General features: G+C 47.9%; 1 protein-coding gene across 1 annotated transcript in view; it reads left to right on the top strand.

The window, feature by feature from the left end:
- RYR3 (ryanodine receptor 3) overlaps positions 1 to 25,854 on the top strand; it is a 680,585-nt gene that overhangs the window by 357,889 nt on the left and 296,842 nt on the right. The window contains exons 54-57 of the mRNA XM_066572425.1: positions 16,045 to 16,191; positions 20,039 to 20,101; positions 21,332 to 21,407; positions 21,557 to 21,680. Coding sequence (XP_066428522.1) covers positions 16,045 to 16,191; positions 20,039 to 20,101; positions 21,332 to 21,407; positions 21,557 to 21,680 — 410 coding nt within the window. The remainder of the gene's footprint in view (positions 1 to 16,044; positions 16,192 to 20,038; positions 20,102 to 21,331; positions 21,408 to 21,556; positions 21,681 to 25,854) is intronic.

The raw sequence follows: 25,854 nt of genomic DNA, 5'->3' as shown, positions 1-25,854 counted from the left end.
AAAAACAATTTAGCTACAATCTAGTTAGAAGTAGCAGATGTTATGCTGTTGGGGGGGAGTCTCTTGGTGGCCTTTAGAAGTTTAAGGCTGACCGCTGGGTTCCAGAAGTAACTTAGAGGTATCACGACTGTGTTGCACGTCGCCTGTGCCTCGAGAGGGCGCCGGGAATTCGGGTTGCATCAACATTTAAAGTCCTGTTGCTAAGTGTGATGAGGTCGTTCATTCTCTTGGTGTTACAGGATGCATATCCAGCCACTCCAGGGCTTCCGCAGGGGATTGGAGAAAGACCGTTTTCCCCTGAGCTATTATTCGCAGGCGAGCTGGGTATGCCATTGAGTAGGGGATTTGTCTTTCTTTGAATTTCCGCTTCACTTCTGTGAAGGTGGCTCTCTGTTTTTGTAGTTCGGCAGAGAAGTCGGGAAATATGGAGACTGCTGTGTTGTTGTACTGGCGCAGTGCGGCATCTCGGTCTCTGCAGTTTAGGATCCTTACTAGAAAGGGTCGTGGGGGGGCTCCCGGTTGTGGTGGTTTTGTAGGGACTCGATGGGCTCTTTCTGCTGTAAAATGGGTGGAGAAGGTGTTGTCCCCCAGTAGTGTTTTCAGCCAATTCTCAGCAAATGTTTCCGGGTGAGAGCCCTCTGACTTTTTGGGTAGGCCTATTATACGCAGGTTGTTACGGCGTGAGCGATTTTCTAAGTCATCTGTTTTGGATTGGCAGAATTCTATTGCTCTTGTTGCCTTTTTGACCGCCGTGGTTAGTGGGCGCAGTGAGTCTTCTGCATTAGAGACACGGTTCTCCATCTCCCGCATTCTGTCACGCATATTATGTAAGTCTTGTCTTAGCAGAGAGACGTCGGATTTGATCTCCTCTATTTTGTTGGTGAGAGAGGATTTGCAAGTGTTGATCGCATCTAGAAGTTGACGCATGGTGGGTTCTGGGTTTTGCCCTATTTCGTTTTCAGGTTGTTTCGTTTGTGTGGGTCGCGTTGCCTTTAACTTTTCAGCGGCAGCGCCGCCTTTAGCGCGTGTACTCATGATAGAATTCATTGGATTGGCGCGGCGGGTTATAGAGGTTGTCGTTGTAGTATAGATGGTGTCGGTATTTTCTTATAGGTGTCTGTGGTTCGTATCTTTATATTGTTATGGGTTGTTGATAGGAAATTGTTTGGTCGCCTGGACCGTGGTAGCGCCTGGCTGTCTTTGGTCTAGGTTAGGTCGCTATATAAGAGGCGGGGGGCTGCGCCTGTCAGATGCGGTGGTACGTCGGCTGCGGGGCACAGCAGGTCGCCCCCGCCGCTATGGTTTAGGGTCCGAGGTGGGCCGGTGTCCGCCGCGGGTCTCTTTATTTTGTCGGTCCGATCCAACCCAGCTCTCTCGCAGGAGAATGTTAGAGTAATCGGCCCCTCAGTTATTTTAGGCGGTAGGGTGGTTTTGTCGTTGGTCGCCTAGCCAAAGTCTGTGGCTGTGGGGGGTCTATATGGTCTGTCCTGGGTGTTGTCCCCCAGCCCCCCGCGAGTGACTTACGGTTTGTTGCCGGCTCCGCAGGGCCGGACCCAAGGAGGAAGTCCTCTCAGGAGTAGGATCCCGGGTGTCGCGGTCCGGTAATGGTCGGGTGGACCGGAGATGAGTTGCTGAGAGCGGGCCGCCGGGGGCGGCCAGGTCAGCCGCAACCCGCGCTGAAGGCTGGAGGAGAGGTCGAATCGGCGTGTAGTTCCGCGGACGGCGCGCCGCAAGGCGCCGGGTGCTGTTGCTGTGTAGCGGCAGGGGCCGTAATGCGGCGGCTCCCGCAGACCGCGATCACCATCGGGCCCCGCCGCTGGCGCGCCGGCCCGAAGATGTTCTGCGGCAGCCTCAGGAGGGACAGACGTCCGGCGACCCCGAAGCGGCTCCAGCCAGGGTGGTGAGGAGCGCTCCGCTTCGTTGTGGGTCCAGCCAGGAGCAGCCACCCACCGGCGGGGAATGGGCAGCCAGCCCCAGCTCGTGAGGTCGGCCTCAGATCGGAGCGGCCGCCAGGAAGTCGCAGGCGGGCGGTGTCGGGGCGGTCGGAGCCGGCAGATGACACTCAGCTTCCACCCAGGCTTCGGATGTAGGGGAGGCGGAGGTGTCCCTCTCTTCAGAGGTAGGATTTGCGGTCCCAGTAGGGGGGGTTGCCCCCATCCGACTCCCGACCAGGTGTAGGTCTCCGCGGCCCGAGGGTAGCGTAAAGGGGGTTTCAGCGGGGTGATGCGGTGCAGTCGGCCCCGGGTTTCAAAGGAGTCTTCCCGCAGGGTGGCAGATGAGGGAGAGCAGCCCGCGGGGGTCTCAGCGCGGCCGGGCGGCAAGATATGGTGGCGGGTTAGGCCGTGTGCAGAGCGCGGGAAAGCGGCAGGGCTTTGGCGCCGTTCCACTCCCGCCACAGTCCGGAGCTCCGTTATAGGTGTCAGGAGGGTACAATCGGTCCCAGCTGCGGTCAGGTTTGTCCGTTGGGGGTTAGAAACCCCTTAGTATTGTTTGGATTGTTCTGGTTCTGTTCAGGCCAGGATTATAGACGGATTTTGATGTCCCCCCTGGGGAGCTCTGCTTACTTGCGACTCTCCATGTTGGTCGCAGGCCACGCCCCATCTCCTCAAAAGGATTTGGACAGAAAATCGCTTTGACATGCTTAAATAGATTCGCTTAACTGGGGCTAAACTGCCACAGTAAACTCAACCTAGGGTCAAAAGTGGCAATGTTTTTGGAAACATGGATTTCCACCAAACTACTAGTGACAACCATGCACTATATAGACTGAGCCTGAAGAAGGACTTCCATAAAAAGGTTGCTGCATGTGATGAAAACTTGATGATGTAAATAAATGTTGACGCAATTCATGGATCAAGTCTGGAGTGTGGTTCCTTCTCTACTAATCAAGCTAGATTGGAGGCAATCACAGATGTAGCAAAGTTTAACTTGACTCTGAATCAATTAAGATAACTGCCCATGCTGCAGTTTTTGCTTTTCAATATCTTTTCAATGTCTGTCAATATGTTATAGGTTTTTTTCTAGTTGTAGCTTTTTGCAAAACCAGTTCCCCATGCACTTAACATAATAAATAAGTATGCACTCACCTCTCTCCACTCCCTGCTGTGTCCTGTGGTGCTGCTTGGTCCTCTGCTGTTTGCTTGTGTTCAGGCTACAGTCCTGCCCAGTTTAGGCTCCCAGGAGCTGCACGCAATGACAGAGCTCAGGCATCCAGTGGGACATCAGAGGGGAGACCTGGATAAGGGGCTCCGGACACAGTGGGGAGTGGTGAGAGCTGTGTATGTTTATTTGTTATGTAAGTGCGTGGAGAACTAGTTTTACAAAAAAGTAACAATTTGGAAAACCCCTTTAAGTCTGATCTCATATGGACAGATCAGATTCCGCATGCGGGAGACTGCAGCGGAATCCGACTGCGGCCAGCATCCACGCGGAGATGTTTAAATCTGTATTAAGGATGATCCGCACGGTCACAGTCAGACATGCACAGTGCAGGTTGTTTTTTTAACACTTTTTTTAACTCGCACCGTCGCTCGGTGATGACGCTGGTACCTGTGACCTATCCGTAATATCAATTGCGGAATAGCCGCAGGTCAGACGGCTTCTATTGACTTCAATGAAAGCCGTCTATGCGGAATCCGCACAGGAATAGAGCATGCTGCAATTTTATATCCGCAAGCAGAATCGCTGTGAGTGAACATGCTAATGTGCTAGTTTTGTTATTGGATTTGGAATACTGCAGCTCGTCCACGTGGGAGACGATCGCGGATTGCGCTATTCAAATCCGGTCGTGTGAGACCAGCCTAAGTTATTAATAGCTTTTCGATAGCTTAAGATAAACATACCTTGTATGTAAAGTTAACATTTGCTATATCTGTACAAATAAAGTCTTTCAAAAAACTTTCTTGGAGGCGCCTACATACAGACAGCTAAGTGCTAACTGAGGCAGAAAAACAAAGGAAATTGGGACTCAATTGAACAGCAGTGCATTAATACGTTAAACCTTCTCCATATCCTTCCCAATATATTAGAACTATAACCGGTTACTATATATCACCAGTCTGAGCTGTAATTAATATAACTTGACTTGTTCAACTCAACAATCCATTATGTTTTAAGTAAAATACCCACAAAGGAAAGATCACTTTACTCTTTGTTTATGAATATTAAATGTCCTGAACTTTGTCAAACGCAGTTTAAAAGTTTTAAGAAAAACTTTTATCGTTACCCAGTACAAATAAATAATCTTTGTGAAAGAGGTGAGTATTAGACGTCTAGCTGGGTTTAAGAATATATTTCCACCTTCCTCCTGAATCTGCCTAGCATTGAGAAGATTCTTAGCAGAAGGAATACGGGCTACCCGAAATTAGTGTTTTTTTTTTTTAGGTAGCAATGAGTCAACTGCCAGCTGAAGGGAATTGAATGCAAATCTAGCTTTTGCCAGTTTTGATTAGTTTTGCTACATTGCTTCAGATACCTTAAGCATAGCTAGACTGTTAAATAAAATAAAGGATTTACAAGTGAATGGTAAAAATGTCTGGGAGTGGAAAATGTACAAACATCACACGGATTAATCAGGTAGATAAGCTTGCCAGAGACATGCCTCGCCTTAGTAAAGGCAGCCTGATAAAGGAATTTTTCTTCAAATCCTTGTCTACTTTGATTGACTGCTGGTCTAGCAAGTTATAGCTAATTAATGTCCCCCTCATTTATGCTGTGTGAGTAGGGCTGTATAGACAAGTGCTGCAGAAGTGAGGGAACTGTTCCAGGTAATTCCAAGATTAATAGGGAAAGGTCTGAAGTAAAGGCCATTTAAGAAGTACTGTAGATCAGAATGGGAGCCAGATAAACAGACTGTTAGAGCAATCCGCCTAGGCAGGGATGAACAGTAATTAGTCTAGCCGAATATGAGAAAATAGTGTGAGAATGTACTCAGTTAGAGATGAGCGAGCGTACTCGTCCGAGCTTGATGCTCATTTGAGTATTAGGGTGTTCGAGATGCTCGTTACTCGAGACGAGCACCACGCGATGTTCGAGTTACTTTCACTTTCATCTCTGAGACATTTGCCCGCTTTTCTGGCCAATAGAAAGACATAGAAGGCATTACAACTTCCTCCTGTGACGTTCCAGCCCTATACCACCCCCCTGCAGTGAGTGGCTGGGGAGATCAGATGACACCCGAGTATTTAAATCTGCCCCGCCCGCGGCTCGCCACAGAGGCATGGTGACAGATCAGGGAAAGTGCTGTCTTGCTGTAGCTGCTATAGGGAGAGTGTTAGGTGTTATTTTAGTCTTCAAGAACCCCAACGGTCCTTCTTAGGGCCACATCTGACCGTGTTCAGTACTGTTGAGGCTGCTTTTAGCAGTGTTGCACAATTTTTATTTTTTTGTATATCGGGCGTGCAGACTATTGCGTCCTCAGTCTGCAGTCATTGTACAGAGTATAGGGGCAGTACTGGTGAGGCAGGGACAGTGGGAAAGGTGAAAGAGAAATACTGTCTATATAGACAGTGGGCTTTTTCAAAAAAATTGGGGAAAAATACTATCTTTGGGCTGCCTGTGACCGTCTTCAGTGTACTGCGTGTCTGCTGGGGGTAGTAGTCCTAATTAATATGCAGCAAAGCGTTACAGCAGGCTTGCGCAAAATTGTTTCCTGGCTCGGCTGTGCCCGTTACATCACCGCCGTCATAGCGCCAGAGGGAAACAGTATACAATATATACGCTGCATACAGTATCTGTCTGGTGTTTCAGCTCACCATTTAAACAAATTGAAGCAAAATACTTAAGGCCTACCACTGCCCTTTGGCCACTTGACTGCTTCTGCACTGTGAATTCCACTAGCTCAGTCCTACGCACCTACGTCTCACTACAGGCGTGCGCAAAATTGTTTCCTGGCTCTGCTGTGCGTTCCGTAAGCGAAGTCAGCCTCCAACCACAGGCCAATAAGCGGCACATTTAATTACAGCGTTCTGTTTCTGCTCTACTCGTAATACACCATGCTGAGGGGTAGGGGTAGGCCTAGAGGACGTGGATGCGGGCGACGACGCGGAGGCCCAAGTCAGGGTGTGGGCACAGGCCGAGCTCCTGATCCAGGTGTATCGCAGCCGACTGCTGCAGGATTAGGAGTGAGGCAAGTTTCAGGGGTCCCCAGATTCATCTCACAATTAATGGGTCCACGCGGTAGACCTTTATTAGAAAATGAGCAGTGTGAGCAGGTCCTGTCGTGGATGGCACAAAGTGCATCCAGCAATCTATCGACCACCCAGTCTTCTACACCGTCCACAGCTGCAACTCTGAATCCTCTGGCTGCTGCTCCTCCTTCCTCACTCCATGAAAATGACACATTCTGAGGAGCAGGTAGACTCACAGGAACTGTTCTCGGGCCCCTGCCGAGATTGGGCAGCAATGGTACCTCTCCCACCAGAGGAGTTTATCGTGACCGATGCCCAACCTTTGGAAAGTTCCCGGGGTCCGGGGTATGAGGCTGGGGACTTCCGGCAACTGTCTCAAGAGCTTTTGGTGGGTGAGGAGGACGATGACGATGAGACACAGTTGTCTATCAGTGAGGTAGTAGTAAGGGCAGTAGGTCCAAGGGAGGAGCGCACAGAGGATTCGGAGGAAGAGCAGCTGGACGATGAGGTGACTGACCCCACCTGGTTTGCTAAGCCTACTGAGGACAGGTCTTCAGAGGGTGAGACAAGTGCAGCAGTAGGGCAGGTTGGAAGAGGCAGTGCGGTGGCCAGGGGTAGAGGCAGGGCCAGACCGAATAATCCACCAACTGTTTCCCAAAGTGCCCCCTCGCGCCATGCCACCCTGCAGAGGCCGAGGTGCTCAAAGGTGTGGCAGTTTTTCACTGAGAGTGCAGACGACCGACGAACTGTGGTGCACAAGGTTTGTCGTGGCAAGATCAGCTGGGGAGCCGCCACCACCACCACCAGCCTCACCACCACCAGCATGCGCAGGCATATGATGACCAAGCACCTCACAAGGTGGGACGAAGGCCGTTCACCGCCTCCGGTTTGCACCACTGACTCTCCCCCAGTGCCCCAACCTGCCACTGAGATCCAACCCCCCTCTCAGGACACAGGCACTACCGTCTCCCGGCCTGCACCCACACCCTCACCTCCGCTGTCCTCGGCCCCATCCAGCAATGTCTCTCAGCACAGCGTCCAGCCGTCGATAGCGCATTGTTTGAGCGCAAGCACAAGTACGCTGCCACGCATCCGCACGCTCAAGCGTTAAATGTGCACATAGCCAAATTAATCAGCCTGGAGATGCTGCCGTATAGGGTTGTGGAAACGGAGGCTTTCAAAAACATGATGGTGGCGGCGGCCCCGCACTACTCGGTTCCCAGTCGCCACTACTTTTCCCGATGTGCCGTCCCAGCCCTGCACGACCACGTCTCCCGCAATATTATACGCGCCCTCACCAACGCGGTTACTGCCAAGGTCCACTTAACAACGGACACGTGGGCAAGCACAGGCGGGCAGGGTCACTATATCTCCTTGACAGCACATTGGGTGAATTTAGTGGAGGCTGGGACCGAGTCAGAGCCTGGGACCGCTCACGTCCTACCCACCCCCAGAATTGCGGGCCCCAGCTCGGTGGTGGTATCTGCGGCGGTGTATGCTTCCTCCACTAAACCACCCTCCTCCTCCTCCTACGCAACCTCTGTCTCGCAATCAAGATGTGTCAGCAGCAGCACGTCGCCAGCAGTCGGTGTCGCACGGCGTGGCAGCACAGCGGTGGGCAAGCGTCAGCAGGCCGTGCTGAAACAACTCAGCTTAGGAGAGAAGAGGCACACGACCCACGAACTGCTGCAGGGTCTGACAGAGCAGACCGACCGCTGGCTTTCGCCGCTGAGCCTCCAACCGGGCATGGTCGTGTGTGACAACGGCCGTAACCTGGTGGCGACTCTGCAGCTTGGCAGCCTCACACACATGCCATGCCTGGCCCACGTCTTTAATTTGGTGGTTCAGCGCTTTCTGAAAAGCTACCCACGCTTGTCAGACCTGCTCGGAAAGGTGTGCCGGGTCAGCGCACATTTCCGCAAGTCCAAGACGGACGCTGCCACCCTGCGGACCCTGGAACATCGGTTTAATCTGCCAGTGCACCGACTGCTGTGCGACGTGCCCACACGGTGGAACTCTACGCTCCACATGTTGGCCAGGCTCTATGAGCAGCGTAGAGCTATAGTGGAATACCAACTCCAACATGGGCGGCGCAGTGGGAGTCAGCCTCCTCAATTCTTTACAGAAGAGTGGGCCTGGTTGGCAGACATCTGCCAGGTCCTTGGAAACTTTGAGGAGTCTACCCAGATAATGAGCCGCGATGCTGCAATTATTAGCGTCACCATTCCTCTGCTATGCCTCTTGAGACGTTCCCTGCAAAGCATAAAGGCAGATGCTTTGTGCTCAGAAACGGAGGCGGAGGAAGACAGTATGTCGCTGGCTAGTCAGAGCACCCTCATGTCTATATCTCAGCGCGTTGAGGAGGAGGAGGAGGAGGGGGAGGAGCATGAGGAGGAGGGGGAAGAGACAGCTTGGCCCACTGCTGAGGGTACCCATGCTGCTTGCCTGTCATCCTTTCAGCGTGTATGGCCTGAGGAGGAGGAGGAGGATCCTGAAAGTGATCTTCCTAGTGAGGACAGCCATGTGTTGCGTACAGGTACCCTGGCACACATGGTGGACTTCATGTTTGGATGCCTTTCTCGTGACCGTCGCGTTACACGCATTCTGGCCACTACGGATTACTGGGTGTACACACTGCTCGACCCACGGTATAAGGAGAACCTTTCCACTCTCATACCCGAAGAGGAAAGGGGTTCGAGAGTGATGCTATACCACAGGACCCTGGCGGACAAACTGATGGTAAAATTCCCATCCGACAGCGCTAGTGGCAGAAGATGCAATTCCGAGGGCCAGGTAGCAGGGGAGGCGCCGAGATCAGGCAGCATGTACTGCGCAGGCAGGGGAACACTCTCCAAGGCCTTTGCCAGCTTTATGGCTCTCCAGCAAGACTGTGTCACCACTCCCCAGTTAAGGCTGAGTCGGCAGGAGCACTGTAAAAGGATGGTGAGGGAGTACGTAGCCGATCGCACGACCGTCCTCCATGACGCCTCTGCTCCCTACAACTACTGGGTGTCGAAGCTGGACATGTGGCCTGAACTCGCGCTGTATGCCCTGGAGGTGCATGCTTGTCCTGCGGCTAGCGTCTTGTCAGAGAGGGTGTTTAGTGCGGCTGGGGGAATCATCATGGATAAGCATACCTGCCTGTCAACTGACAGTGCCGACAGGCTTACACTCATAAAGATGAACAAAGCCTTTATTTCCCCAGACTTCTCTTCTCCACCAGCGGACAGCAGCGGTACCTAAACAATACGTAGGCTGCACCCGCGGATGGAAGCATCGTTCTCTATCACCATAAAAACCGGGGACCTTTTAGCTTCATCAATCTGTGTATTATATTCATCCTCCTCCTCCTGAAACCTCACGTAATCACGCCGAACGGGCAATTTTTCTTAGGCCCACAAGGCTCGGTCATATGACTTTTGTAAACAATGTTTATACGTTTCAATTCTCATTAAAGCATTGAAACTTGCACCTGAACCAATTTTTATTTTAACTGGGCTGCCTCCAGGCCTAGTTACAAATTAAGCCACATTAACCAAAGCGATTAATGGGTTTCACCTGCCCTCTAGGTTGGGCATGGGCAATTTTTCTGAGGTACATTAGTACTGTTGGTACACCAATTTTTTTGGGCCCTCACCTACAGTGTAATCCTAGTAATTTTTATGGGCTTCGCCTGCACTCATGCTACAGCAAGGTGTGTGGGGTTGGCCCACACTTTTGCTACATAAATGTAACTGGGGCCTTGTCTATACTGCAACTACTGAAATGTGAAGGAGACTGTTATCTCCCTAAACTGCTGCAACGGGAATGTTACTGTGGCCTGTCTTGACTGCTACTACTACTGAAATGGAACTAATACTGTGCTCCCCCTATACTGCTGCTTCGGAATTGTTACTGGGGCCTGTCTTGACTGCTACTATTACTGAAATGGAACTAAGACTGTGCTCCCCCTATACTGCTGCTTCGGAATTGTTACTGGGGCCTGTCTGGACTGCTACTACTACTGAAATGGAACTAAGACTGTGCTCCCCCTATACTGCTGCTTCAGAATTGTTACTGGGGCCTGTCTGGACTGCTACTACTACTGAAATGGAACTAATACTGTGCTCCCCCTATAATGCTGCTAGTGATATGTTACTGGGGCCTGTCCCTAATGCTACCGCTGAAATGTTACTAATTCTGGGCTCTGCCTAGACCGCTGCTAATGCTATGTCACTGGGGTGTAGAAACGGAGGCTTCCCAAAGACATGATGGTGGCGAGGCCATTTCCCACCAATGCGGTTACTGGTAAGGTGCATATAACCACGGACACGTAGTGCCTCAAAAAAATCCCCCTCCTCCTCCAACAATGAAAACATTCTTGCCAAATACCTTTGCATTGGTCCGGCTGGTGGCAGTCCAAGAATTTCACCTTTACCGACACAACAAGAGAGCCCACCCACCATCCCCCCGCCACGGCCCACTTAATCCTGGCCACATTCCAAAAACCAACTAAATAAAACCACGCTACTAGGTCCGCAGTCGCCACCACATTCCCACTAACGCGGTTACTGTTAAAGTACATATTACCACTTTGACTGGGGCATGCACTGTGGTCCGAAGCACACCTGTATTGTATGTGACGTTAGCTCTGCTGAGCAGGGCACTGCAATGGGATACGCTTATGTACTGCCGATGGGTTCCAGGGAGCCACCCATGCTGTGGGTCCACAGGGACTTCACACTAGGGATTTGTACCTGCCAGTGTCTATGTATTAAAAACTCCGCTCAGACTGGGGCATGCAGTGTGGGCCGAAGACCACCTGCATTTAATCGGACATTACCTCAGCTGTGATGGGCAATGCAATGGGATATATTTATGTACCGCCGGTGGCTTCCTGGGACCCACCCATGCTGTCGGTCCACACGGAGTTGTAACTGCATGTGTCTACTTATAAAGAACCCCAGTCTGACTGGGGCATGCAGTGTGGGCCGAAGCCCACCTGCATTTAATCTGACATTAACTCTGCTGTCCAGGGCACTGCAATGGGATATATTTATGTACAGCCGGTGGGTTCCAGGGAGCCACCCATGCTGTGGGTGCACACGGAATTCCCATTGCGGAGTTGTACCTGCCTGTGACTATTTATAAAAAACCCCGGTCTGACTGGGGCATGCAGACCCCTTGACAGAATGAATAGTGTGTGGCACATGGGTTCCCCATTGCTATGCCCACGTGTGCAGCTCCTGATGGAGGTGGCACAGGATTGGAGTTCTCATTGCTTCTGTACGGCATTGTGGGCTATCGCCCCACCCCTTTTAAAGAGGGTCGCTGCCTGGCCCTGCCAACCCTCTGCAGTGTGTGCCTGCGGTTCCTCCTCATGGCAGACGCACTTATAAATAGACATGAGGGTGGTGTGGCTATGAGGCCAGCATGTGGCATGAGGGCAACTGAAGGCTGCGCAGGGACACTTTGGTGTGCGCTGTGGACACTGGGTCGTGCGGGGGGGGGGGGGGGGCGGGTTGGGCAGCATGTAACCCAGGAGAAGTGGCAGTGGAGTGTCATGCAGGCAGTGATTGTGCTTTGTTGGAGGTAGTGTGGTGCTTAGCTAAGGTATGCCTTGCTAATGAGGGTTTTTCAGAAGTAAAAATTGTTGGGAGGGGGGGGCCCACTCTTGCCGCTATTGTGGCTTAATAGTGGGACCTGGGAACCTGAAATGCAGCCCAACATGTAGCCCCTCGCCTGCCCTATCCATTTCTGTGTCTTTTCCAGCACTTTCTTGGGTTTTGCAGATTTTCACAAATGTAAACCTTAGCGAGCATCGGCGATATACAAAAATGCTCGGGTCGCTCATTGACTTCAATGGGGTTCGTTACTCGAAACGAACCCTCGAGCATTGCGAAAAGTTCGTCTTGAGTAACGAGCACCCGAGCATTTTGGTGCTCGCTCATCTCTATACTCAGTCTTGCTTTTTTTAAATCTAAGAAAAGACCGTCCGCTCCTTACTAAATCATCGCAACAAAGTTATGCTATAATTGGCAAACATTTTTTAGACATTGGAACCAGGGAAACATTACTGGGAAGAGCGATGTAACTTCAGCACAGGTTGTACCATTGAATATGGAATGTGAAACCACGTAAATTAGGTTCAGTTATTAAATTATATACTGTACTTCTTTCACCATTTTCATCTTGAGTAACTTTCGAGGCTTTCCCAGACATTTTTGCAACCATTTCTTGTAAATATAGTAAGATATACATACTCTACAGTTTTTAAAAGGGTCATATGATATTATAAAAACATGGCTGCTTTCTTCTAGGTACAGCGTTATTCTTGTCTGCAGATTGTGTGTGATGTTGAATTTCTCATTGACTAGAACAAAGCTGAATTGCAATGCCAAATGTCCCCCCTTCCTCTACATTGGAATCCAGTCTTAATCTGCTCCTCTTAAGAAACCACACTAAATGAAAGATCAAAAAGAACCACAGACTGCTTTACCTGACATTAAACTGACATTAGGCATTAGACGGCGGTCAGGCAATGGTTGTTCAGCCAACAGTTGTCCCATCTGATCTCACAATTAACAGGCATGTTGTTTCTGGCATATGGCTGGAAAACGCCATCAATGCTGTACAATCCTAAAACTGCTTTTACATGGATAGATATTATTCCAAAAAGTGTTCAGATGAACAAACATGAACGATAATTGTTCAGTCTAAACACAAGCTAATGACTGAACGACTATTGAAAATCGTTCGCTGTTCACTCATCGTTCATTTTATACTGGCATAAAAACCATGGTTGGCTCGTTCACTTATCGGTCCATTTAAACAGCATTCATTCAGTCTTTCACATTTAACTATACAGCGAATGTGAAAACTGAACAGTGCTCCTTTAACCCCTTAACGACCGGGCCATAGTGTTTTTATGTCCTGCAGCTGCAGGACGTGTATGGAGGGAGGTAGCGCCACTATCTCCCTCCATACAGCGCGGGCGTCAGCCGTTCGGCCGAGCGCGGCTATTAACCCTTTAAATGCCGCTGTCAATTCTGACAGCGGCATTTAAATCCCCCGAACGCTGTTTGGGGGTCCCGCACGGCCCCCCCGCGGTGAGATCGGGGGATCCGTGCAGGTGTCATGGCAGCCGGGGGCCTAATGAATGGCCCCAGGGCTGCCTTAGCAGACTGCCTATCAAGCCATCCACACAGGGTGGCTTGAAACACTGCCTGTAAAAAAGCAGTATGACGTAATGCTATAGCATTACGTCATACTGCAGAAGCGATCAAAGCATCGCATGTTAAAGTCCGCCAGGGGGACTTCAAAGTAAAGTAAAAAAAGATCAATAAAGTTTTTTAAATTGTAAAAAAAAAAAAAAGTTATAAAAGTTTAAATCACCCCCCTTTTGCCATATCTATTATTAAAAAATCTAAATCATAAAATAAAAATATGTATTTGATATCGCCATGTCCGTAAAAGTCCGATCTATCAAAGTAGTGCATTATTTTTTCTGCACGGTGAACGTCGTCCGAAAAAAAAAAAACCGCCAGAAATGCATTTTTTTAGTTACCCTGTCTCCCAGAAAAAAACGCAATAAAAAGCGATCAAAAAGTTGTATGTATTCCAAATTGCTACTATCGGAAACTACAGAACATCCCTCAAAAAATGAGCTCTTGCTCAACTACGTCGACGAAAAAATAAAAAAGTTATCGCGCGCACAAAATGACCGCAGAAAATAATTGAAAAAAATTTAATATCTTTAAAAAAAATACAAGTTCTACAGCAAAAACAATACTATATAAGTTTGGTATCGTAGTAATCGTACTGACCCATAGAATAAAAATATCAGGTCGTTTTTGCTGCAGTTTGTGCGTCGTAGAAACAGGACGCACCGAAAGATGGTGGAATGTCGTTTTTTTTTCCATTTCTCTCCGCTAAGAATTTTTAAAAAGTTTTTCAGTACATTATATGGTACAATAAATAGTGCCATTGAAAAATACAACTCGTCCCGCAAAAAACAAGCCCTCATACAGCGACGTCGATGGATAAATAAAGGAGCTACGATTTTTTAAAAGGGAGTAGGAAAAAACAAAAATGGAAAAAAGCAAAAAAGCCTGGTCACTAAGCGGTTAAACGAGCCAACAATGTGTCTTCCTATCTATTCAGGCTGCACGAGAGCAAGCGAGCTAGCATTGACATAATTTGTCCCTTCACTCAAGAATCGGCTTGTCTAAAAGGACCCTTATACCTAATCCAACATGGCCAATTATAATTTTATTCTAGTGTCAATTTGCATACATATTGGGCTTTATGCACATGCCTATGTGCTGTTCAGCTCGTAATATGGTATACAATATGGAGCCATATTATGTACCATACTGTAGGCAAAATTCAATGCTGTATTTTTGTGCCAGGAGCTGGATTTATTTCACCTCAATTTCCCCTTACCTAAGAGAAGGCTAGTATAGGGTGAAAAATGCATGTCTGAAAACCTGTTGTATTCAAAACTCTACTTATCCCACAAACTCTGCGATCTATGGGTCTCCTTCTGCATTCAAAGTCCATGCAGAACATATTGTACTTATTTCACAATTTCACTTATAGACTTAAAGGGATTCTTTCATCAAGTTTATTCTCCCCGAACCACGGGCAGCATGAACCTGGGACAGAGATGCCTGTTGCTCCCATGGGTGTTTTATTCTGAAATACTGTAAGTATGTTACATAGTATATGAAGAGAGCTGTCAGATAGAGGCCGGTGTGGCTCATACCCATGACTCAGAGCTCAGCTCTGAAGCAAACTTCAAAGTGTCATCATTCTGATATGCTCTGCAACACCCACTGAGTACCAGACATCCCTGTGGTTTGGGAATCATAAACCTGATGACAGAATCCCTTTAAGATAAGAGTGTTAGTGGGTTACTTTTCATTCAGGACCCCTGTACAGGAAGCATATTCGCTCCTCCAACTGTAAATACTACATTAAAGGGGTTGTCCCGCGCCGAAACGGGTTTTTTTTTTTTCAACCCCCCCCCCGTTCGGCGCGAGACAACCCCAATGCAGGGACGTACAGAAAGCTTACCGGAGCGCTTACCTTAATCCCCGCGCTCCGGTGACTTCTATACTTACCTGTGAAGATGGCCGCCGGAATCCTCTTCCTCCGTGGACCGCAGCTCTTCTGTGCGGTCCATTGCCGATTCCAGCCTCCTGATTGGCTGGAATCGGCACGTGACGGGGCGGAGCTACACGGAGCCTGCATTCTGCACGAGCGGCTCCATTGAAGAGAGCAGAAGACCAGGACTGCGCAAGCGCGGCTAATTTGGCCATCGGAGGGCGAAAATTAGTCGGCACCATGGAGACGAGGACGCCAGCAACGGAGCAGGTAAGTATAAAACTTTTTATAACTTCTGTATGGCTCATAATTAATGCACAATGTATATTACAAAGTGCATTAATATGGCCATACAGAAGTGTATAGACCCACTTGCTGCCGCGGGACAACCCCTTTAAGTATTCACTATTTACGGAAAATCATATTTTTTTGTATAACTAAGGCCTGTTTCACATTTGAATCGGAAAGTCTGGTTGGAGGTCCTGCCACAGATCTCGCTCAAAATACTGGAAGAGAAAGCACTGCATGCGGGCAAAAAACGGAAAGTGGGCAGACCCTATTTTAGTCAATGGGGCCCGTCTGACACTTTTTGGTTCCGTCTCTGGATGAAATCCATGGCCGCTTGGATTCCCCTTTCCTGCTCCCTGAACAGACAGCTTTATACTGTATACAGTATGTTATCTTAATTGTATACTGGAAATAGATACAAACTGAAGCTACTTCTATTTCATTTGTCATTCCTCTCTAATGTTTTACCACCTGAGGACTTTAGAGTTTGAGTTGAATATTATTACCGTAATTGCAATTAAATTATTTTGTCCTCTTATAGGAGAAAGAAATGTATCGCTGGCCAGTAAGAGAATCTGTAAAAACTATGTTGGCAATGGGCTGGAGCGTAGAAAGAACTAAAGAAGGAGAGGCTTTAGCACTTCACAGAGAAAACGAAAAGATGCGCAGCATTTCCCAGACTAACCAGGTAAATTAGCTTGATTATATAGGGGCTGACCTTTGGGTAGATGGTCACTGTGTGCCCTTTCAGATTAAAAGGTATATCTCCCTTCATGCAAAAAAATGGGTTTTTAATAAGAAATGTTGGTGCTGACCATTTGAAAGTCCTTGAGTAAATAATGATATAGCTTTATCCAGCCCAGGTTCTGGTCAGCAGCTATTTTTCTAAGTGGGCACTGATCAGTGCCTATATACCAGTGATGGCGAACCTTTTAGAGAGTGCCCAAACTACAACCCAAAACCCACTTATTTATCACAAAGTGCCAACACATCAGGGGGTGGGGCTTATCATAACATATGATTTTACCCCCCATTATTATAAAATGGACAAAGCTGTTTCAAAATAGACAGGGTGCATATTTTGACTGCGGAAATGCAGCGGAATTTGCCACAGAAATTTCTGCTGAGGACATTCTGCAGCATTTCCGCCATGTGTAAACATACCCCGGCTGTAACAGTAACCCCACAGTGGTGTCAGCAGTAATAGTGACCACCACATTGGCCTCAGCAGTAATGGTGACCCCCACATTGGCCTCAGCAGTAATAGTCACCCGCACAGTGGCCTCAGTAGTAATAGTGACCCCCACAGTGGCCTCTGCAGTAATAGTGACCCCACAGTGGCCTCAGTAATAATAGTGACCCCCATATTGGCTTCAGTAGTAATAATGTCCCCAAAGTGGCCTAAGTAGTAATAGTGACCCACCACAGCGGCCTTAGCTGTAATAGTGACCCCCTCAGTAGTAATAGTGACCTCCACAGTGGCCCCAGTAGTAATAGCGACCCCCACAGCTTCCCTAAGTAGTTATAGCAGCCCCCACAGCCACCTCTGCAGTAATAGTAACCCTTACAGTGGTCTCCGCAGTAATAGTAACCCCTACAGTGGTCTCCGCAGTAATAATGAACCCCACATTGATATCTGCAGTAATAGTGACCCCCACAGGGGTCTCTGCAGTAATAGTGAACCCCACAGTGGTCTCAGCAGTAATAACGACCCCCACAGTGGTCTCAGCAGGAATAGCGACCCCCACAGGGGCCTCAGCAGTAATAGTGACCCCCACAGTGGCCTCAGCAGTAATAGTGACCATCACAGTGGTCTCTGCAGTAATAGTGACCCCCATTGTGGTCTCACCAGTAATAGTGACCCCCACAGTGGCCTCAGCAGTAATAGTGACCCCCACAGTGGCCTCAGTAGTAATAGTCACCCCCACAGTGGCCTCAGCAGTAATAGTGACCCCACAGTGGCCTCAGCAGTAATAACGACCCCCACAGTGGTCTCAGCAGGAATAGCGACCTCCACAGGGGCCTCAGCAGTAATAGTGACCCCCACAGTGGCCTCAGCAGTAATAGTGACCATCACAGTGGTCTTTGCAGTAATAGTGACCCCCATTGTGGTCTCACCAGTAATAGTGACCCCCACAGTGGCCTCAGCAGTAATAGTGACCCCCACAGTGGCCTCAGCAGTAATAGTGACCCCCACAGTGGCCTCAGTAGTAATAGTGACCCCCACAGTGGCCTCAGTAGTAATAGTGACCTCCTCAGTGGCCCCAGTAGTAGTAGCAACCCCCACAGCTGCCCCAGTAGTTATAGTGGCCCCCACAGCCACCTCTGCAGTAATAGTAACCCATACAGTGGTTTCTGCAGTAATAGTGACCCCCACAGTGGTTTCTGCAGTAATAGTGACCCCCACAGTGGTTTCAGCAGTAATAGTGACCCCCACAGTGGTCTCAGCAGTAATAGTGACCCCCACAGTGGTCTCTGCAGTAATAGTGTCCCCAAAGTGGCCTCAGTAGTAATAGTGACCCACCACAGCAGCCTTAGCTGTAATATTGACCCCCTCAGTAGTAATAGTGACCTCCACAGTGGCCCCAGTAGTAATTGTGAGCCCCACAGCTGCCCCAGTAGTTATAGTGGCCCCCACAGCCACCTCTGCAGTAATAGCGACCCTTACAGTGGTCTCCGCAGTAATAGTAACCCCTACAGTGGTCTCCGCAGTAATAATGAGCCCCACATTGATATCTGCAGTAATAGTGACCCGCACAGTGGTCTCTGCAGTAATAGTGACCCCCACAATGGTCTCTGCAGTAATAGTGACCCCCACATTAGTCTCAGCAGTAATAGTGACCCCCAAAGTGGTCTCAGCAGTAATAGTGACCCCCACAGTGGCCTCAGCAGTAATGGTGACCCCCACAGTGGCCTCAGCAGTAATGGTGACCCCCACAGCAGCCTTAGCAGTAATGGTGACCCCCACAGCGGCCTCAGCAGTAATGGTGACCCCCACAGTGGCCTCAGCAGTAATGGTGACCCCCACAGTGGCCTCAGCAGTAATAGTGACCCCCACAGTGGCCTCAGCAGTAATAGTGACCCCACAGTGGCCTCAGCAGTAATAGTGACCCCCATATTGGCTTCAGTAGTAATAGTGTCCCCAAAGTGGCCTCAGTAGTAATAGTGACCCACCACAGTGGCCTTAGCTGTAATAGTGACCCCCTCAGTAGTAATAGCGACCTCCTCAGTGGCCCCAGTAGTAATAGCAACCCCCACAGCTGCCCCAGTAGTTATAGTGGCCCCACAGCCACCTCTGCAGTAATAGTAACCCCTACAGTGGTCTCCGCAGTAATAGAGACCCCCAGAGTGGTCTCTGCAGTAATAGTGACCCCCACAGTAGTCTCTGCAGTAATAGTGACCCCCACAGTAGTCTCTGCAGTAATAGTGACCCCCATAGTGGTCTCAGCAGTAATAGTGAACCCCACACAGTGGTATCAGAAGTAATAGTGTCCCCCACAGTGGCCCCAGCAGTAGTAGTGACCCCACAGTAGCCCTAGTATTAATAGTGACCCCCACAGCGGCCCCTGTTGGAATTCTATTACTACTGGGGCTGATATAGGGGACTATTACTAATAGTACTCCCTATATCACCCCTAGTAGTAATAGCACCCCCTTGGGATTCATATACTTTCCCCCCTCCTCCTCATCGAAGTGCCGCTGCTCCTCTGCTCAGTGCTGCTGCTGCTGGCACTGATCTCAGATGCACACTGTGACGTCAGTGTGTGTGTCCAGATGCCTCCTACCCTCTGCTCTCGTGGAACCAAGGAGAAGGGGTGTCAGAGGAGGGGGATCCTGGGTGCACACTGACGTCACAGTGTGCACCTGGGATCAACGCCGCTGAATGAATACCGGCAGGGGAGCTGTGGCACCCTGTCTGGTATTCACTACCATGGTGAGTGGCCACCGGCACGCATGCCAGCAGGGACGGCTCTGCGCGCCGCCTTTGGCGCCACTGCTATATAATATTTGCTTCTCTGCACCAACTAGAAACTGTTGAATGAATTCTGATAACATCTTATTCTGCTGTGCTGTCAGTTTTAATACTATGATGCTGTCTGTCCATGGCATGTTGTATGGGCACAGCAATGTCTTCAGTTGCAAAACTGATATTTAACTTTGAAGTCACACAACTGAAGCATCCATAGGAATGCATTGATTTTTTGCGAGTCGGTGCATCTGTGACCGATGACAGTTGCATTTGATTTGGGATCTGGACAGTCTTAGAACTGTTGCACAAATTTTCCCATTGACTTCTATTGACATGCCACTCAAGCAGGCAAAATTAACAGCAACTTGCTGTGCAACAAATTCCATCATACATTTCATAATGGTAGACATCCTCAGGCACATATTACACAACTGTTATAGTAGTCTGAAATAAAGGTTAGCTATGAACACATATGTATAATGCCACTGTAACTAAATTAGAATAAGTAATGTAGCTGTTAGTGTATTCTACAACTAATAGTTAAGATTAATCAATTTTTTTACAGGGTAACGGCTATAGTCCCACTCCAATCGATTTGAGCAATGTTGTCCTTTCCAGAGAGCTGCAGGTTTGTACTTGTTTCAAGTATAATTGTTGTTTCTCCCTGTAAAAAAGACTGTTTGTTGCTTTTTCTGTTCAACAAAGCTGTACTTCTACATGTAGAATACAGATCTGCCCGTTATATCTATACCTACTGGTATATTTCAAGATTTTTTTTATTGGTAATAGTTACAGGTGTAGCAACATACATATGTTACTTAGTATGCCAAGCAGCACTATGCTATTTGTGTCATTCTGATGCAAATGAACGTTAGTGCTATGCAAATAACATAGGTGAATTGTGTACCTAACTGCCAGCTTCCGCATTAGCGGTAATGCATCCAGGGATGTAGCTAGCAGGGGCAGGCGGAGCATAATTCGTTCACTTTTGTGATTGTTTGGCAGTTCACCCGACAGATTGATTTGTCTAAATATAATGCTGCTACTTCACGGATTTTCACATATCGCAGGGTCTCTGGAACGTAACGCCCGCGATTCACAAGGGATCACTGTAACGCTAGCCTTACTTGATGGGGCATGTTGATGAGGCTGCATTCAGCTTTTTCACATATCTAGCTAAAGTAGTATTAGGGAGCGTTCCCACTGTGTTTTTCACTATGCTGTGGGATTCAGCCTGAGGATTACTTTACAGGTGCCGAAAACAGCATTGTCCCAGAACTGAAACAAATAGAACCATTCACTGTCGTTAATGAATTTGACACCACTTTGGTGTATGTTTTACAGGGTTTCCCTTTTTTTTCTCCATTATATTTGGAAGTCAATGGGCAATGAAAAAAAGTCGTTAGGGACTGCTGAGTTTTCTTAACCTAAAATGTGGTTGTGAATATAAGAAAAAGTTACAAATTACGTGTAAAAAGAATTTCATCACCCCAATATAGCACTCTGTGCACTTAGTCATATGATAACACTGAGTAGCCAAATGTACCTGAAGTGCCTTCATGGAAGCCTTATTCACCTAGAAGCCTGTGACTTCCATCACTGCAATCACTCATGATTCAACTCAGGAATAGTTTTAAGTGAATTGATTTTCCTGTGATTGTATTCATGTCACTAAAAGTTAACCTCAGTTACTTTCCAATACATAATAAAGGCCAAGTAGTTGGAAATGAAATCAGATGAAAAGCTCACTCATTGCTGTCAGGAAGAAAGGAAATAAAGGTTCCCTGATAAAGGTCCTCTGTTATTTCTCCACTAAATAACATTGTATGATGGATTTTTTCCATGTGATTTTGTGTAGGCGATGGTAGAAGTGATGGCAGAAAACTACCACAACATCTGGGCTAAAAAGAAGAAGATGGAGTTGGAATCTAAAGGTTGGTGATTCGGAAAAAGAAATGATTATATCTGCTTGGTCCTTAGTGGTAATCTACTCTATTTGCAGCTACACTAGTCGGTTTATCAGTCGATGACCCTGGCTAAGTTGACTTTAATAATTGCGTGCTAGCATAGCTTTTTTCTGCAGGTGCAGGCAGTCACCCCCTTTTGGTGCCTTACGACACATTAACAGCAAAAGAAAAAGCTCGGGATCGCGAGAAAGCTCAAGAACTCTTCAAATTCTTACAAGTGAATGGTTACGCTATATCCAGGTAAAGCATCATTTGAGATATGATCTGTTAGGAAATTGTAATACACGCATGTATAGCAGTCAATACAGGAGGATAAAAGATGGCTTAAAGAAAAAATAATAGACAATGGCATAGAGAGGAAAGTAGCAGAAAAGTAGAAGTTCTGCTTCTTTTATGCTCTATTTCATCTACAGCAGGGGTGTCAAACTGATTTTCACATTGGGCCATATCAGCCTTATGGTTGCCTTCTAAGGGCAAGTTGTAAGACTGTAGAGTAATAGTCACCCCCATAGTGGCTGCAGTAGTAATAGCAACCCCATAGTGCCCCAGTAGTAATAGTGACCCTCATATTGGCTCTAGTAGTAATAGTGCCCCCCATAGTAACTGCAGTAGTAATAGTGCCCCAATAGTAGCCCCAGTAGTAATAGGGTCCTCCATAGTGACTGCAGTAACAATAGTGACGCCAATAGTAACTCCAGTAACAATAATGACCCACATAGTGACTCCAGTAGTAATAGTAACCCCCATGGTGACTTCAGTAACAATAGTGATGCCAATAGTAACTCCAGTAACAATAGTGACCCCCATAGTGACTCCAGTGTCAATAGTGACCCCCATAGTGACTCCAGTAACAATTGTGACCCTCAAAGTGCCCCCAGTAGTCATAGTGACCCCAGTAGTAGGTGTGAACTCCCCAATAGTGGCCACAGTAATAATAGTGTCTCCATAATGGCCACAGTAGTAATAGTGTCCCCATAATGGCCACAGTAGTAAAAGTGTGTCCATAGTGGCCTCAGTAGTAATAAGTGAACCTCATAGTGGTCCCAGAAGTAATAGTGACTTTCCTATTGGCCTCTGGCCGGGCAGCATCCCTACAGGCATGCAACTCACTCAGCCTGCAGCACTGCTCAAGTGGCGGCAGCCGCTGCTGAGTCTGTGACAGCTGACCTCTTCCTTGGCATATGCTCTGCATACAGGACTGCGCTGGACGCAGTTGCAGGCTGGGTGAGTGGAATTCCTGTTAGGTTGCTGTACGGCCAGTCAGGCCACATAAGATGAAGGTGCAGGCTGGATTTGGCCCGCAGGACTTGTGTTTGACGTGTTATCTACATATCTTTTAAATAGTGATATAGGAGAAGGTAGATTAGTGTTCTGCACACTTTTTTTTAAGCTTATAGATTTTGCATGTGCATATATGTAATGTGTTGTTTTTTCCTTAAATCTGGTTCATACACTGGGGCATATTTAATTGGGTTATCCTGAACTTAAATATTAATGATCTATCCTTAGGGGGAAGTACACCAGTATAGAGATTTAGTGTAGTGTGGCATGGCACACACAGATTGAGTAATATGATGCAGGTAAGAAGCTCTAAGAAGTTGGTTGTACACTAAACTAAGCCTCTATTCTGATGTACATCCCAGCAAATTTATCCCAAAGAGCAGGCTTTAAATATTTACACAATGTCCATTCTGTCTATTTAGTTTTGGGTCTTACTATAAACATTTACTAAAAAACTGTTGCTGGGGAGCAGAAGCAATATCCTTGATAGGTGGACGGTTTCATGTGAGAGGCAGTAAATGAGGGTTACCAGTTAGGCCCAATGTCCACTTGCACTCACTGATTCCACTGCTGAATCCTGCAGCAGAATCCAGCTGTGCCCACGGACATTGGAAGAAAAAAAGGTTTTCTTACCTCTCCGGCTCCAGTTCAGATCTCCTTTGTCCTGCTTTCCTGCATATCCGGGGCACAGCCACAGTGACGTCTGTGCCGCGGATATGATGGCTTCCATTGACTTCAATGGAAGCCGTCCCTGCGGAATCCGCAGAAAAATGGAGCGTGCTGCGATTTCTTCCTGCACATGCGATCCACACGCCGGGAGAAAATCACATCCTCATGCTTTAAATTGCCCTGTGAATGCTAATACATCCCTATTGGCACGGATCTCCAGCTCGGGAGACACGCGGATTTTATAATTAAAATCCGAACACGGACCTTTGGGCCTTAGGCTGCAAACTGTTTCAGGATTGTGGCAACCAGGGGCAGATTTAGAACTTAAAGTGGCCCTGGAAGTAAATCTAAAAGTGTACCTATTTCAGACATGGTAAAATATTAGGTTGGGCACTAAGTAGATGCTAAATGGGCACATTTCAGAAAGGAGTCATTGGGAGTATGTGCCCATAGTGCATGGGTTTTCATTGGGAAAAAGGACAATGCATCAGAATCCAGCTTACTAAATGGATACGATACTAGAACCCAGCATACTACATAGATGCTAAACAGATACAGTATGTGGATTTGATTCCATATCATGTCACTAAGCTCAGTGGTTTTTCACTGTGGATTTCGTCTCTTCAAATGTGCAAGTGAAATCCTCAGAATCCGAAACAACAGTGGTGCGGATTGTGATGTAGTTTTTGATGAGGAAATAGATGCGGATTTTGGTGCTGTATGGTCATTTCGACAGAATCTGCACCAATTCCACTACATATGAACATACATATCATACACACAGGCACAATTTTAAAAATACATGCACACATAGAGGCCCTTTTACATACATATACACATACATTTCACATACACAGGTGTATTTTTAAACACAAACACATACTCAAATATATACATACTCACATCTCTGTTGGCCCATCTGCAGCATCAATGAGGGTGGCAGTTCAGGAGGCAAGATCCCGCTTTAACCTCTGTGCCCAGGGAGGCCTCCCATGCGGTGCCAGGAGATTGGAGTGCTGTATGGTGATTGGTGGAGCAGCAGACTGACTGAGGCTCATTCAATCCAGTGTACAGAGACGAGCAAAAAGAAGGAGCATGATCATCTGCCTCTGCTTTGTGTTCCTTCCCCCCTCCGACAGTGGTGGGCGGCGATAAGTGGGTGTGATGTGCTGGGCGGCTGGGCCGCTCCAGTTCATGACACACAGAACTGACCACTTCTGGTTACCTTCAGTGAGAGCAGCCGGTCCTGTTTACCATGAACCACAGTCCAGAGTGCAATCAGGGGTGGTTGGTGAAATATATGCCCAACCCGCCCATGGTGGCAACCCTTGAAAAATTTACATTGGTCATAAGCAATGGAGCAGTATAGACTGGGGGGACTTCCCACCTTATAACGCTCCCTTTAATAAAACACGGGACCACTCCTTATTAACAAAACTTCTTTAATAAAACAACCATATTTCTTTATGCTGGCATAAATTTGTGGGAAGGCCACAGCTTATTTATTTATTAATATATAAAATCCAACTTATTTATTTCTTTCCATGCCTATCGCCTATTCTTACTCCTAACGCTACCAAACCTTTTCGAGGCGTGAGAAAGCCCGTTACGGCCTGTACGCACACTCAATTCTCCAGCTGGCATGGAAATACCGCTAAACCGCCTACTGCTGTGACAACTTAACAACGGACTTCCACCAGGAACCCCTTTCCTATCCCCCCTCAGCTCAGAGGGCGGGCGGGCGGGTGGGCGTCTTCCTTCTTCTCTTGCTCCACGTGGAATGAGCCACTCTTCCTCCCTCCTCTTCCTATTATCACTCCACCCACTTCTTCCGGTCGCTTAACCCTTCCTTGCTCTAACATCCCGCCCCCCAGTCCCTCGCTCCTACGCTACTTGCTTTGTAGCTATCTAGACTGGGGGGACTTCCCACCTTATAACGCTCCCTTTAATAAAACACGGGACCACTTCTTATTAACAAAACTTCTTTATTAAAACAACCATATTTCTTTATGCTGGCATAAATTTGTGGGAAGGCCACAGCTTATTTATTTATTAATATATAAAATCCAACTTATTTATTTCTTTCCATGCCTATCGCCTATTCTTACTCCTAACGCTACCAAACCTTTCGAGGCGTGAGAAAGCCCGTTACGGCCTGTACGCACCCTCAATTCTCCAGCTGGCATGGAAATACCGCTAAACCGCCATGAAGGATGCAGCCTGCCTACGCTGCCATCCGCCCCCCACATGCCAGCAACAGAGCCGCCTCAACCCCGTCCTGCAACCCCGATAGGAATGTGTCCATACCTATATCACTTAAATGGACACCATCCTTCCTCCACATTCCCGGCACCTTCTTCTCCAACTCCCAATGCCTAATAGCTACCCCTCCTATAGCCTTTACAAACTTTGAGATTTTAAAATTCACACTTTTTCTGGCCCTGTCAATCGCCTCCACATCCCT

This window comes from Eleutherodactylus coqui, chromosome 6, assembly GCF_035609145.1.
Source record: "Eleutherodactylus coqui strain aEleCoq1 chromosome 6, aEleCoq1.hap1, whole genome shotgun sequence".
Classification (NCBI taxonomy): Eukaryota; Metazoa; Chordata; class Amphibia; order Anura; family Eleutherodactylidae; genus Eleutherodactylus; species Eleutherodactylus coqui.
Note: the sequence above shows the minus strand (reverse complement) of the source record. Positions and strands in the feature narration are given on the sequence as shown.